Source organism: Macrobrachium rosenbergii, chromosome 40 (genome assembly GCF_040412425.1).
Source record: "Macrobrachium rosenbergii isolate ZJJX-2024 chromosome 40, ASM4041242v1, whole genome shotgun sequence".
Classification (NCBI taxonomy): Eukaryota; Metazoa; Arthropoda; class Malacostraca; order Decapoda; family Palaemonidae; genus Macrobrachium; species Macrobrachium rosenbergii.
The window spans coordinates 10,858,151-10,874,815 of NC_089780.1; the positions used below are offsets into that span (position 1 = coordinate 10,858,151).

Below are 16,665 nucleotides of genomic sequence, written 5' to 3' on the forward strand. Positions count from 1 at the left end.
GCATTTTATTTGGAATAATCTGATTTTAAAGACCCGCCCTCCGAGTCGACACTTTGCAGCCGCTTTCATTGACACCATTTGATCACGAGATGTCGGAAGTGAAAGCAAAATTCATGATCCATTTCTTGCTTTATGGAAGTTCTTCAACAGACACGATAAAGTATTTTCATAATTCTACCCAGATATTTAATGAATAATCGTGTTCACACGTAGAACATTTCTGGGTGCTTGTATACTGCATTCATTTTTTTTCCCTTCAATATTAAGCCGTTTTCCCTTTGCATGATCGACTCAAAAAAGAAAATGAATAAATAAATGCATTCACACTGACCGCATTCATATTCATACCTTCCTCGCTGAATCACAGATGAAACCCTGGGCTGATGACATCGGAAATTCAGCCATTTCATATACCTTCACAGGTGTCCCGTCAATAGTGTGTCAAAGCCAATGCATTCAATTCTATTTGGCAAATCCTTTTACACTTCCTGGGTATTTAGGTACTGACTTTCTAGTACCCCTGTCAATCCATCTTTCTATTTTTTGGGTTTTTCTCCCTTCCTTTCTCTTAAAGCTTCAGAATTGTGAAATTATAATCCTCCATATTTTCCCCACGTGACTAAACCATCTCAAACTACTTATCTATCCCTTCACTTATGCTAGTCCTTAATTATAATTTCTCCATGTTTGATGGTTTCTCATTCTTATATATTTTTCCTAAGACGCTTATACTCCGCAAACAATTCAAGCGTTTTCCTTTCATTCGCATTCGCCATCCAAACATCACTTGCATAAAGGAGAGTCGGCTTAACCACCCCGTCATGTTTTCCCACCTTGGCTTCCACAAGAGCTCCAAGTCTCTGCACAGACTTTCCACACATCCTGGTACTGTCTTATAAATACATCACACATATCCAAACTGGCATATTTTCATTCTACATCAGTGACTTGTTCCAAATTAAATATAAATGTAAGTAAATATATACATATATATATATATAAGCATATATGTATAAATGTATACATATATATATATACATATATATATACATTATATATATATATATATATATATATGTATACATACATACATACATACATACATATACATACATACATACATATATATATATATATATATATATATATATATATATATATATATATATATATATATATATATATATATATATATATATATATATATATATATATATATATATATATATATATATATAAAGACAGCATTTTCCAGGGTGCTGAACAGACGCCATAATACACAATACACACAACAAAACAATCACTTCAGTTAGGGATGACAATCACGCTATAAAATATATAAATACGTATATTTCAAAACGCCCACAATGTAACACTTTTGTCCAACAAATCCTAAAGAATTTTTCAATATAGTTTTCAGTCGCGCAAGTATTGGAACATTGTATTTTTTTTTCCTTTGAAGTTTATGAAATATTCAAAGCATTTTAGGTTCGGGAATTCAAAAGAATCACTACCCTTCAACTTTTTTTTTTTTTTGATGGGGGGGAAGGGGTGGGTTGTTGGGTTTGCCGTGGTGGGGGAGGGAAAGTGGGAGTGGGTGAAACAACCCACAATGCAAGATCAACAACCGTATCTAATTTCCACTTGGTGGTCAAGGAATTACGTAATTAAATTTACAGGCCAAACCGTAATTTGATATCAATAAAATTCCCGAGAGTAATTTCCTTATGCCTAATCGATTACAAAGCGATTTGGGGTGATGAGGTGAAGTTATTTTCCGAGGGTGTAATTGACCATATCTCCAAATTCTTGGTTATAATTAGAGTTTGAAGATATACCTATATGTCTCATATACGTATAAAATATGAATATATACTTAATACGTTGAATTGCACTCATAAAAAACTGTGGTCTCAAGATCAAGGAAAACAGTGAGTGCAGGTCGAGAACGGAATATACCATTTCTTATTTCTCCGGTATAAATGTAGAAGTGTTGCACTTTGACCCGGCTACTTACGACTCTTATGAATCATTTCTGAATGCCATAGAGAGTGACTAATAAACCCTGCATAATTGTACGCAAATGAAAACAAGTAAAAAATGCAGTCGCGTTTTCTGTACAGCGTATAATCAAGGCCACCGAAAATAGATCTATCTTTCGGTGGTCTCGGTATAATGCTGTATGAGCGGCGGCTCTAGAAACTTGAACCACGTCCCGGTGGTGGCCTATCCTATACCGTTGCCAGAAGCACGATTATGGCTAACTTTAACCTTGAATAAAATAAAAACTACTAGGGCTAGAGGGCTGCAATTTGATATGTGTGATGATTGGAGGGTGGATGATCAACGTAACAGTTTGCAGCCCTCTAGCCTCAGCAGTTTTTAAGATCTGAGAGCGGACTGAAAAAGTGCGGACAGAAAAAAGTGCGGACGGACTGGTAAAGCCGGCACAATAGTTTTCTTTTAAAGAAAACAAAAAAAAAACAAAGAATTCTTATGTGGTGAGATAAATTATCATATTCAGAACGAATATGTTGGGACTTTGAGAAATGTCCTCAATGCACTGTTAGCCGAAAGAAGGAAATAGGTATATATGTAAAAAACATTACACGCTTCCTTAATCCAGATTCTGGGAGATCTTACGCTGTACTACAAATAATAGACATCTAACACTATACACATAAAACTGAATTCCACTGAGATCAAGATTACTGAAATGAATTATGACCTAAGGAATTCCAGAGACAGCACTTGAGATGAAATATGAAATCTTAAATGTCACTACAGTCAGTATACCTGAAAAGGAACAGTGTCAATGGCTATTCACTGAAAAAAAATAACACATGACAAAAACAGTCTCTGTCAGAATACTAATCTCTCAAAATACATTTGCCCATCGTCGACAAAGGGTTATTTTAATTACTTGCAGAATACAAGCGAAAACACAAGCAGAAACCTTGAGTGGATGAAATTACAAATGACATTAAACCCACATAGAAATTCAAGCTCGAGAACCTCTCGGCAACGCGCCTAAAGTTAACTCTGACCTATGTCATTAAATTACCATAATTACCGTAATAAAAAAAAGTTGCTCGCCATTACCAATACAGAAGACATTACAACACAATAGGATTCTTATGACTTTTTGCATTCTTGTAATGGTTCTTATAATGTTCTCTGTATGTTTGTCTGTCGTCTTATTATGGGATGGAAAATACTACAATCTTTTATTTTATATGAACATAAACCTACATTCATTTGATAGACATCTTATAGCAAGCATCGTTGACATTAAGTTCAATGCTTGTTTCCCGTCATTCTGTTTATTAATAAACCTCGTAATAAAATAAAGAACTCTCTAAACCATTCAGTATAAGGAAAATAGAAGCAGAAACATCACAAAACACATATTAGGGCAAAGAACGACTTCATATGATTTCCATTCAGATTTCGAGGTAATTAAAATTCCTAACATGGCATCCTCATCAAAGTAACGTTATGTCATAAACAGCAACTGAATTGTAAACATTCTCATCTTAATGATATTGAATAACTCAGTCGGTTAAATATAACAGCTAAAAATGAAAAAGAATCAAACTTTTGCAATCGCACATGAAATAAGTAATAAAACAATTAATCATGATGAGTAATGTCTTTCCATCAAAATTTTGAAAAAATCCCAGCACGATAATTAACTTCGCGTAATAGGGACGCAAATAATCCATAAACGTCGTTGCATTCTGATTTATTGCATTGGAAATAACCGTAAGATTATTAGGACACATTCTGCGGGAACCCCATATTGCGATTGCTGTTCCATCAAGGTACCGTAATTATGTTATCTTAGTTTAAACTTTTTGTGTTTCTTAAGTGGATTACTTATAAGTACATACAGAATCCTGGTTTGTGTTATGTATTTTTTCTTTTTTATTATTTTCATATCATCTCTTCTACTTCATTGTTATTTCAGAACTAGTCACAGTTTCTTATGAGCAGATGGGGATGGCGGGCGTAAATATCCAAAGCACATTACCTAAAAATGGATGGGAATTTAGAAAACTTAAACTGACCGTTGCACAGAGTTTTATCACTGGCTCAACTGATCTTCGGCTAAATTTTTTTTTATATATTTTGATTTTTCTACAATAAAATTATAAATTTGTTTTCAGTCGCTCTTCGGAATGAATCTTCAATTCTTACTACCTTTCTCTTGATGCATCATATTAGTTTAACAGTGTTCTAGTTTGCAGGTCTGACGGACAAGAGAGTTATGCCTGACAAAGTATGCACAAGGGAACATTCCAACCCAGACTGATCCTCTCCTAATCGCGGATACATCTGAATCCAATCTTGTATTAGTCATCTCGTACAATCGTGACTCATTTTCTAGCAATATCATTCGCAGAGATTATGTAAGTATAAAAGAAACTGCTATTTGCTGAGTATAAAAGAAAATGCTATTTGCTGAGTATTTATGCTAAGATTGACTGACTGATTGACTGATTTATAGATTTTAGGCCACTGCCAAGCACTGGGACCTATGAGGTCAATCAGCGCTGGAACGGAAATTGACAGTTAAAAAGTTTGAAAGGTGTAACAGGAGGAAAACCTCAAAGCAGTTGCACTCTGAATCAATTGTTAGGAGAGGGTGGACAGTAAGATGGAAGAAGGAGAATATGAAAGGAGGTACAGTAAAAGGAATGAAAGCAGTTGCAGTTAGGGGGCGAGGGACGCTGCAAAGAACCTTAAGTAATGCCTACTGTGAACCGCATGAGGTGCACTGACGGTACTAACACCCCTACGGGGAGCCTATGATAAGAGTACCTTCATCTAATACCATTTTATTCTCTCTTAATCTGTACATCTTGAAAATTTAGGACCCTTCTTTATAATGGACTCAAATAATCCGTGACAGCACGATCTGTCAAATAATGAGTGGGTATGCCATTATATGAGTATAATGAACAAAACTTATTCACAATTAACGGCCAATATTAAACCAAATACTGACTTCTTCAACTGTCATGACAACCCGTAATCCCTACTGGCACAAGGTCATATTACTATTCAAAATTATTAAATCAATATTAAAAAAATTAAACCTAAAGTTAGCCAACGCATTACACATTCATACATTCCCCGAGCTGAAATAAGAATAATACAATAATATAATATTGCGCACGTTGATAAAAGTATAAAGAAAAGTATAAAGATTAAAAATGCACTGAATGGAAAATATCGGCCTTGAGACATGTACTAATTCGCGTAATTCCCCCCCTGTTTGTTCAAGGACATTTTTACAAGAGCAAACACTGAGCCGACCTCACTAATTATAGGCCCCGAGACACATTTTATGAAGGTGGAACGGAGAGGTAGTGTTTTAGGTCGCACTGTAACCATTTCTGGGCTATTTTTGGCCAGTTAGAAACATGGATTGATTTATATATATATATATATATATATATATATATATATATATATATATATATATATATATATATATATATATATATATATATATATATATATATATATATGAATTTATGTTGAACTTTTACAAAGATGACTTTTTATATTTGCAATCACTACGCCACAAATATCGTTTGATATCAAATTAACTATAAGCTGGGATGACTTACGGCCGTGGGGAATTATAATTAATAATGAGTGCTTATGCCCAGCCAGGATTAGCTTTCCAACACTTATTTTATAATTCCAAGTGTGGAAACTAATTGTTTTATGAGAGGTAGTGTTTTGGTCGCAAAGATAACCAGAAAATACGGGTCAAGTACAAGGCTCTAAAGGTGGACTTGAGAAAACCCACCACTTGTACTAAGAAGTAACAGTTAGAGAAGCTATTTTGGGTGCAGTTAGAGACATGGATTGACATAGCATATATATATATATATATATATATATATATATATATATATATATATATATATATATATATATATATATATATATATATATATATATATATATATATATATATATATATATATATATATATATATATATATATATATATATATATATATATATATATATATATATATATATATATAATATAATATAAAGCATAAGATAAGGATTATTCACCTATTTCCTATAGTCATTCATTTCGACTTTGAACTTATCCCATAATATCACCTTGACCATCTGTCATCGTTATGCTGGACATGAATACATTACGATCTAGCCACATGCAGACAGTCAAATGAATATCAGGTGTCTACACATGCATGCCTACACATGCATACTGCCATGAATGTATACTCAGGGTCCGGATTTCATATGCAGAACTAGTGTTTGCCAAAGGTCAAATGAGGCCATATGATATTTTTTGGGTTATAATATCGCAGCTCATTAACAGGAAACATTTATTGTTTAGACAGACATAATTACCGCGAGATGAATCTTGAAATGGTATATGAAAATCATAATTACAATGAAAAAAAAATTACACAGCACTCGCGTTACTTTCTGGAAAAAGTTTGAGTTAATGAGCTAGAGATTTGTACTCTATAAAGAGATCTGTAATTAAACGGCTTTATAATACTTAATTTGTAAGTAGGAGTCTTTTATTGTTTCGTTTACTAGACTTACAAGAGTTATTTCAGATCTCCCAAATATTGCTCTCATGGAAAACCATCAAATGCTCAAGTTCGTTTATTTGACACATTCAAATTCTACCATCACAAAGTGAATATCAAATACTTCTGTTTGTTGAGATTCGTCGCCTAATAACAGGACAATGAAGGAAATTGAGATCTGCAGTGCCCGAACACCCAGGCTATCTAGAACCACAAATGGGGTCGTTTGTAATAGATTTGGGCAATGCAAGTAATTCTATGGTTACTGTTAAAGGTGAACACACAACGCAAGATCCCGTTCACTGTCTGCGTGTTTAATGATAATATGCTGACCAAAACATAATGTTCAACAGGTCCTTCCATATTTTACTTATTATCGTTCCATAAAAAAATCCTGGAACATGGAAACATTTAATTCGTCTTCTCAACGCTAAGACCCGTTCACTGTTTGCGTCTCTACTGATAATATGTTGACCAAAACGTAATGTTCAACAGGTCCTTCCATATTTTACTTATTATCGTTCCATACAAAAATCCTGGAACATGGAAACACTTCACTTCATCTCCTCAACGCTAAGACTTTGCTTCGACCTGAAAAGTTAAATTCCAGATATAATTATTAAAGAAAAATTTTCGCTACTCACCCAAAGCAAAGCCATCCTTAGTCCACTGTGCTTTCCCTCGCTGGTTTTGTACAACACAGCGCAAGAACACGTCCTCTCCTTCCCTGACTTCCAGACTTTCTGGAATCACCGTGAAGTGCTGGAAATCACTCGACCCTGTGGAATAAAGCAAAAATTGTTAGTACAATTAACAATAACCTACTGGGAATTGTTAACGACTGATTAACAATTAATTTGAACAAACGCATCTCAGAAACCTAGAGATCAGCAAATTTCTGGAGCAAAACATCAACATACATTTATGGGGAAACGAATCTGCCTCTTTATAACGGGTCATGATTGATGCGTACACTGACGCGCTGAAATTACATAAAATTCATGAAAATATATGCAATTAGGTTTAAAATGTAAAAAAAATACCAAAAATTTAATAATATAATTAATTTCGTTATAAGTGGATACAGTTTTGAATATGCACATAAAATAACGTTAAATTATACGTACTGCATTATGTGCAGTATATTTGAATTCGTCGAGTCCCAATGTTCTCCAAGGAAGTGGAACTACGCCAAAATACTGCGTGCTCGTTCTTTTACTTCAGTTACAAAAAAAAATTAAATATAAATCAGAACTTAATTGAAATGGAAAGCTATGCAACAGCGAATCATTTCACAGAAACGAGATATTACGGCGCAGTACACGTATCCATTTTATCTCGGGAGCTCTGGCATCGTCCTCGCTGCCCGCGCCATCTTTATCTGTCGTTCGGCCACGCAGGATTTTCACTTCATTTCTTATTCATTCTATCTGCCTCTATTTCTGGCCGTCCCCCTCTTGTAAATTGAATCACATAGAATCTCTTACTCCGAGGGGACAACAAAGGAGGTCCGTGTTCCAGGAGGCGAATGGGGGTTAAAGGAGAAACGGGAAAATAGTGGTCTTGAGGGAGTTTCCCCGAGAGCCTCACGGCTTCTGGGATGGAATGGAGAAGTGATACTTTCTCTGCTATATTTGGTTTGGTCTGACTTCACGGGTTCTAAAATGGTTCTATGTCTTTGGAAATTACGCCTGGAGGGTTATCTTTATTCTTCCATTAATTAGACGAAGTAGATCCTAATTACGGACGGTAGTTTCTCAAGGCTTTGGTACTATGTCTGATTAGAAACATACATATATACGTACATACATTTGTAAATATCAACCGCATCTAGTATACAGTTAATAGCGGCTGAATGAACGTTCATAAAAGTGACATTTTGAATACCTAGAGAAACAAGTGTAGGAAATACAAATTGGAAGGAGGAAAAAAGTAGATACAAATCTTGTTAGCTGTCTGTAGCAAAGGTTCTGTGAATGTAAAGGGACCGCGTAGCACTTTTAGACGAATGGAGACAAGCAAAAGTGCAAGCATTTACGAACTTCCACTACAAACATTCACGAACTTCCACTACAAACATTCACGAACTTTCACTACAAACATTCACGAACTTCCACTACAAACATTCACGAACTTTCACTACAAACATTCACGAACTTCCACTACAAACATTCAACATTCACGAAATTTCGCTACTACAAAACATCCACGAACTTCCACCACAAACATTCACGAAATTCCACAACAAACATTCACGAAATTCCACTACAAACATTCACGAAATTCCACTACAAATATTCACGAAATTCCACCACAAACATTCACGAACTTCCACTACAAACATTCACGAAATTCCACTACAAACATTTACGAACTTCCACTTCAAACACTTACGAACTTTCACGACAAACATTTACGAAATTCTACTACAAACATTCACGAAATTCCAATAAAAACATTCATGAACTTCCACTACAAAAATTTACGAAATTAAAGATGTTTTATTGATGGATGCCCTTCCTCAACATTTTCTCTTTCGCAATAATACTTGTGATTTATACATTTTGAAAATCATGTATGTCCAACAATCAAGCCGTTTCCAAATACATTTACCAAGCGAACTCCATATATTTGCCCATAACGTCGTTATTTAATTGTATTCAAACCACCTAGCAGAACCACCCTTTCATGTTCACCAATCTCAGCAAGAAACACATACAAACGCTTTCCACTATCATTGTTTTACCATCTTGGTGCATAAAAACTCGCTATCACAAATTCTACTGCTTCCCCACTCCGTCTTATCCATGAAGTTCTATATAACTAATATATATATATATATATATATATATATATATATATATATATATATATATATATATATATATATATATATATATATGTATATATATGAATATATATCCTTTTTCTTGCCTTAATGCACGTTACCACATCTACGAACGAACAAAAAAGCCCCTCAAAACGTGCAATTCATCACAAAAATTCTGATTTATCAGTAAACAAAAAACGTTGTTTTAACAGGAAATGATAAAGCGTAATCAACTGCCATCCACACCAACATACAAAACTATCTCCTCTTCACATTTGTTTTAAAATAATATTTTTTATTCTTCTCTGCAACGTTATGTTGGAAACACAGCAATGGCAACCTCAGTAGTATGGAATTCAATTATACACGAATTTTACCAGAAGTGTCCCCGACTTGTCTATCCAAGGCTAACATTTCGTCACAAGAGGGTTTTCGCTTCATATATTATTCACTCTGTCTGTCTATACGAATCGCCATCCGTTTTTTCGCAAATCGGATCCCAAAGAATCCCTTCCTCGGAGGGGTTACAATGGAGGTTCGTCCACGAGGGGTAAATGGGAGGGTTAAGGGGAGAAACGGGAAAATAATGGTCTTCAGGGAGTTTCTCGGTGACCTTTAGACCTTCTTAGAGGGAGACGTGATGCTCCTGGCTTGCTGACCTTACAGCATTTAAATGATTCAGGATCACTGGAGCTTTGTTGGGTAATCTTTCATTATTTGTGCCGAGATGGAGGTGATAGTGATCCGTATTTTTTACTATGTTTAAATGTATTCATTTTTGTTTCCTTGTGATGTAAGTTGGTGAGATGCTGAATTTATATATATATATATATATATATATATATATATATATATATATATATATATATATATATATATATATATATATATATAAAGACAAAATTTCACGAAGAAAAGAAAAACAATGGATTGCTGCAAGTCCTTTCGACTTATAGTCCTTTACTTAGTATGTATAGATATATATATATATATATATATATATATATATATATATATATATATATATATATATATATATATATATATATATATATATATATATATATATATATATGTATATATATATGAGCATATGAAGGTATACTTACAGACATGTAAAGACATGTATATACATACATTTATATATACATACATACATACATACATATATATACACACACACACACAACACACACACAAGTGTGGATAGCAAGAAAAAGAGCTTTCAACTTCACATATTTGTCATAGGTAAAAACATTTAAGCAGCCAACACACTTACATCCACGGAAGCGTTAACACTTACAAAACGTAAAAAAAAAAAAAAAAAAAAAAAAAAAAACATTAAGGGTTCCCATACACCCTGCCATTCCTTACGCACTCATTCCTCATAAAAAAAAAAAACCTTAATATCCAGCGTAGTAAAATCGGATATTCCATAAAGCATGGCCGTAAATTCTAAAGGGATTCATGACCAATATATGCATGACTAGTGGTTGGCTGAACGATAAATAAATGTAACCCAAATTCGAGTGTTTTTTTTTTTTTTTATTTATTTTCTGTGGTGCGGAACTGAAAATTCTATTTCTGTGTTGCCTGTTACGACTGTTTGAAATAAAATTGTTAGGAGTGGTTAGAACAGTTACAATGGTTAGAAATACAATCAAATAATAATAATAATAATAATAATAATAATAATAATAATAATAATAATAATAATAATAATATGAAGTATTACCTTTATGAACCTAATTCAGTAATTAGAGTAGTTCGGACTGTTACACTACAAATTTTATAATAATAATAATAATAATAATAATAATAATAATAATAATAACATAAAGTATTACCTATAAGAACCTAATCCAGTTAATGAATAACTGTGACTGGAAGTTGAAACAAAGGAAAGAATAATAATGACACAAATTAAACAAGGAGTGGATGACGAGAGAGAGAGAGAGAGAGAGAGAGAGAGAGAGAGAGAGAGAGAGAGAGAGAGAGAGAGAGAGAGAGAGAGAGAGAGAGAGGTCATTAATAATGGATCTCCTTGATATCTGGGAGGAAATAATTACTCAGCGAACATCAATTCTATCTCCGGATGCGATACACAGGAATCGGAAAGCAAATTGACTTACAAGCGGACCCTCTTGTGACTGCGGGGGTCGGGGGGGTCGGGGATACTTGGCTCAATAAATATTTCGGGGGCCTAAAACCCCAGGACCTCTCTTGTTATGACGGAGATAATGCCAAATTAATGATCATCTGATTATTGCCAATCCCTCGAAGTTAATGATTTACTAATGAACTGCGATATACTTCAGTTCTGAATCATGGCCAGTATATGTAAATATATAGTATTGTAGGAGACACGTATCATTAATTATCAGTGTCAAGAGGAAGTTGTATATTTGCATGTCAAGGGAATGATTTTAAAAAACGTTGGATGCATTTAGAAGACATCGGAGTATCTTACGACTGACTGTGTATAATTACACGTTTGTTTTAAAGTCATTTTGACTTATATAAAAAATTGTTAATTTTCTGCTGTTTGTTTTAAAGTCATTTTGACTTAAATAAAAAAGTGAATTTTTTAATTTTCAATTTGCTTTTTTCATGAATTACGTTGTCAAAAACCTGAATTTTTTTATATTTACAATTTGAAAGTTTAATTTCATAAGTCAGAAGTCCAGATGACAAAACAAAAACGTTGAATTTTTTAAATTTTACAATTTGAAAGTTTAATTTCATAAGTCAGAAGTCCAGATGACAAAACAAAAACGTTGAATTTTTAAAATTTTACAATTTGAAAGTTTAATTTCATAAGCCAGAAGTCCAGATGACAAAACAAAAACGTTGAATTTTTTAATTTTCAGTCAAATTGACAAAACAAAAAGAATTTTTAATTTTCATAAGTCAGAAGTCCAGATGACAAAACTGAAAAAACGTCATAAGTCAGAAGTCCAGATGAATTTTTAATTTTACAATTTGAATGTTTAATTTCATAAGTCAAAAGTCCAGGTAACAAAACAAAAAACCTTGAATTTTACAATTCGAAAGTTTAATTTCACAAGCCAGAAGCCCAATTTTATAAGTCAAAACCTCGCCGGGTGATTAAACCATCCAAAGTCACGCACTATCAGGTTCCAATAAACTCACATTCAGAAAGGCCAGGCCACCACAGCACTCCATAAAAAGATTGATGGTTCAATTTCAGCCATTCTCTTGAAAACGACCACAATCATTCAGTCGCCGCTGCCTGCAAGTCGCTGGGCCCCAGCGCGCACGCGCGGGACAAATTGTTTGTTTACGTACCAGATGGGAGTTCCCTTTTGTTCTATGTGAGATGGATTTTCCCTTCCGCAGTATGTGAAGGTTTGAATAGCAATCAACGACGCAAAATTCAATTTTAAACATCCGAGCCCCCGGTCGCTCTTCCCCACTGCCTTTGTTTCCCTGGACACTGTCTGTGACCCCCTGTTCTGCGTTTCCTTACTTTTTTTTTCCCCTTTCTCTCTCCGTCATTTTTCCCGTTTAATTTCCTTCCTCTTCTTCCTCTGGACGCTCTCTGACTCACCTTTCTCCTGTATCGAGAGACCTTTGCCATGATATAGGGAAATCATTCTTTGTGGTGTCTTTAAATGATTCTTGACTGATCTGTACTTTCATCAGCAAAAGTCATCTTCATCAGGTTTGCAAAAAGACTTTATATTTCATTTACCATCCCCACATTAAGATTCAAATGAAATTCGTAACGGCTGAGCGACTCCAACTCTCTCTCTCTCTCTCTCTCTCTCTCTCTCTCTCTCTCTCTCTCTCTCTCTCTCTCTCATCAGTTATTAAAGACAGTGGACTACATGTTTTGGAATAGCAGCCAACGGTCAGCATTTCACAAAGACGCACTTTTACTCCCGAATATACTACAGAATTTCGCTCTCCATTTGGTTCCAAGAGAAACCATTCTCTAACATATTTCCAGTGCGTTTTGAACTTAAAAACAAGTAAAAAAAAAAACCGAAGTTCCTTCAGCGCAACTGAGTTTTCTGTACAGCGTATAATGCTGAATGAGCCGCGGCCCATGAAAATTTCAGCCACGGCCCCGTTACGGCCTGTCCTATAGCGTTGCCAGACGCACGATCATGGCTAGCTTTAACCTTATTTAAGATAAAACTACTGAGGCTAGAGGGCTGCAATTTGGTATGTTTGACGACTGGAGGGTGGATGATCAACGTAACAATTTGCAGCCCTCTAGCCTCGGTAGTTTTTTTAAGATCTGAGGGCGGACAGAAAAAGCGCGAACAGAATAAAGCGTGGACAGAAACAGTGCGGATGGACAGACAAAGCCGGCACAATAGTTTCCTTTTACTGAAAACTCAAAATGCAAAACGTGGTCATGTTACTTAACAAAAAAGGGGCTTCATAAAACGCTGATGAGATGCCGGAGAATTCCAGCTCATTTAATCCATTACCAAGGGATGGGCGTGGACGGCCTTCCATTCAATCCAGAGAAATCATCTCCACTGTGGGTTATAATAATCAATCACTCGCCTCCACCAATGATAATAATAATAATAATAATAATAATAATAATAATAATAAATGCAAATCTTCTTCACAATCCCGTGAATATGTTTATAAAATACAAATCCACATTTTGTTAATGTATTTACAAATGATAAAATAAATTCAGGAGTTGCTCAGCTCCTTCTTCAGCTAGAAATGGCAGTCTTGGTTATGAGAACTTAAAAACAAACTTTAAAAATGACATTCTTTACAAAAAAAAAAAAAAATTATGATCATTAGGTAATTCCCTCGTTCTCGATCTCCTTCAGAAACAGTAAAAGGGGAAAATGATTGAATATTTACGTGTTGTATGGTATATACATGCAACTGAATGTGGTATGTTTGTGTATGTATGTATGTATGTATATGAGCTTTAGAAACACCAAAAGGGGGAATGAGGAAACCATATTTAAATGCACAAAGTGCTTCACTTTAATCCTGCTCAGGATTTTTTCTTTCGGTTGCCTCATCTCCTCGGTTTATTTCCCTTTTTCTTTTATTTCACTTTTCTTTGTGTTTTTTCCTTCACTTGGAATTCACTGATTTACTATTTTTTTTTTATCCGTGAAATGTTTCCTCCTGAACTACTTATTATTCTTGTTCATCAAAAGATAATGACGCTTTTTTCACTTGTACGGATTTGAACTGCTTAATAATAATAATAATAATAATAATAATAATAATAATAATAATAATAATAATAATAATAATAATAATAATAATAATAATAATAATAATAATAATAATAATAATAATAATAATAATAGCAAAGAATGAATGACTGAAAAATATATAAATTTCACTTAATAATAATAATAATAATAATAATAATAATAATAATAATAATAATAATAATAATAATAACAGAGAATGAATGACTGAAAAATATAAAAATTTCACTTATTACTTTCCTGACAAAAGACATTACTATTCGACACCAACACTACTTAATGCAATTACTTCAATGTAACCGTTTCTCCCCACGAATTAAATAAACTTATCAGAGTCAAGGACAACAATATTTTTATTTAAAATAACAACAAGTAGCAAAGATTACTCTAAGAGCAACTGCGTTCAGAAGAAGTTAATAAGCCTAATGCAAAACATCTGCCTAAGGCTAATATATCACATCAAAGATTATTACGAAGAAGTACCTGCAGAGGAAGGACCTCTAAAGACCACTGATTATCTCAGTTTCCGAGAACCAGGAAAAGAATATTAAAATCTCGGTTATTAAATTGTCCGTGGCCCCGGAAAATAGCCGGAGCTGAAAATATTCGAGGAAAATAAATTACCATCGCCTCATTACCTTACGTACCAAGACTGATCAAAATCAGAAATGAAAATTTTAAAAAATCAGGTACAGCCTGAAAAACAGAATAGGTCGAGTGAAAAATAACAAGAAAGAAATTTAGGGAAAACATTTATTCAACTCCAAAGTTTAGTCAAAATTCGAGAAAAGAATAAGTGCCAAAATATTTTTTTTTTTCAACCAGAGCCGTCTAGCTATCATGGTTTTGACGACGAGGCGAAATAAAAGATTAAATTTACCTTGACAATGGGTCGAGGTATATATACCAAGGAACCTACCGACCAAACTGCATCAAAATCTGATAAAAGAATAAAGAGCAATGATAAAGCTAACGATGATATATATAGAATGATCTTGTTCTGAGTCAAGACCCTTTTCAAACCCCAAAGAATTCCACAGATATTTTTATTAAGTCGCTTGGATCTCTGCAAAGCTAGAGGTTTGTAGTGTTACAATTAAGTGTTAAAATTATAATTATGTATTAAAATACTATACAGTAAGGGTAATGTTATAAGGGCAATGTTACCTCCTTCAAACATCGTCATTATGAGAACTAAAAAGACAACTCTCTTTATAGCATCAACCGTAATGAAAATCAGTAAGAATAACGAGTGTACTTAAAATTTCTCTTTTCATAATATTCACGTTTGAATCCTCCTTTGTATTAAAATAACCAGGCATGTATGACTGTGAAAATTTAAAACGTATAAGAACAGTACTAACATAGAACCAAAATTCAAACCCTTTACAAATTAAGAAGCAACGGAGAGGAAGATAATCTTTTAAAGAAATATGAAATCGATAAATTTACAGGAAAGCATATATATGGTGCACACATTAACTATGCATGCATACATGCATAAGTATATACATACATACAGTATATGTGTATATATATATATATATATATATATATATATATATATATATATATATATGTGTATATATGTACTGTATATATATGAATATACACACACACACACACATATATATGTGTGTATGTATTGAAAAGTCTTTCCCTGTTAACATAATGGACTCATACGATGTTATTAACAAACTCGCAACGTAAACTATGCAAAGGAATTCCTATGCAAAAGGGAACTGAATACACAATCGAGCAGGGGAGGGGAAAAAAATGTCGCTGCAACAATTAAGCAAATACATTAAGAGGGAAACATAGTGCTGAAACGGAAAAAAGTTGAATGAAAAAAAAAAAAAAAAAAAATGAGCGAATGAAATTGCTACGAATATGCGTTGGTCTCGCTGCTCTACTAACCAGCGTGAATTTTTTTAAATTTCTAAGAGAATAAAAAATATATAAAAAATAAGGTCATGCATAACAATAGGGAACTCTTGCAGGAACGTTCCAC

The 16,665-nt window shown here is 33.7% G+C and overlaps 1 protein-coding gene across 1 annotated transcript in view; it reads right to left on the reverse strand.

The window, feature by feature from the left end:
- LOC136826017 (nephrin-like) overlaps positions 1 to 16,665 on the reverse strand; it is a 588,861-nt gene that overhangs the window by 260,241 nt on the left and 311,955 nt on the right. The window contains exon 3 of the mRNA XM_067082876.1: positions 7,241 to 7,375. Within this exon, the coding sequence (XP_066938977.1) occupies positions 7,241 to 7,375 (135 nt within the window). The remainder of the gene's footprint in view (positions 1 to 7,240; positions 7,376 to 16,665) is intronic.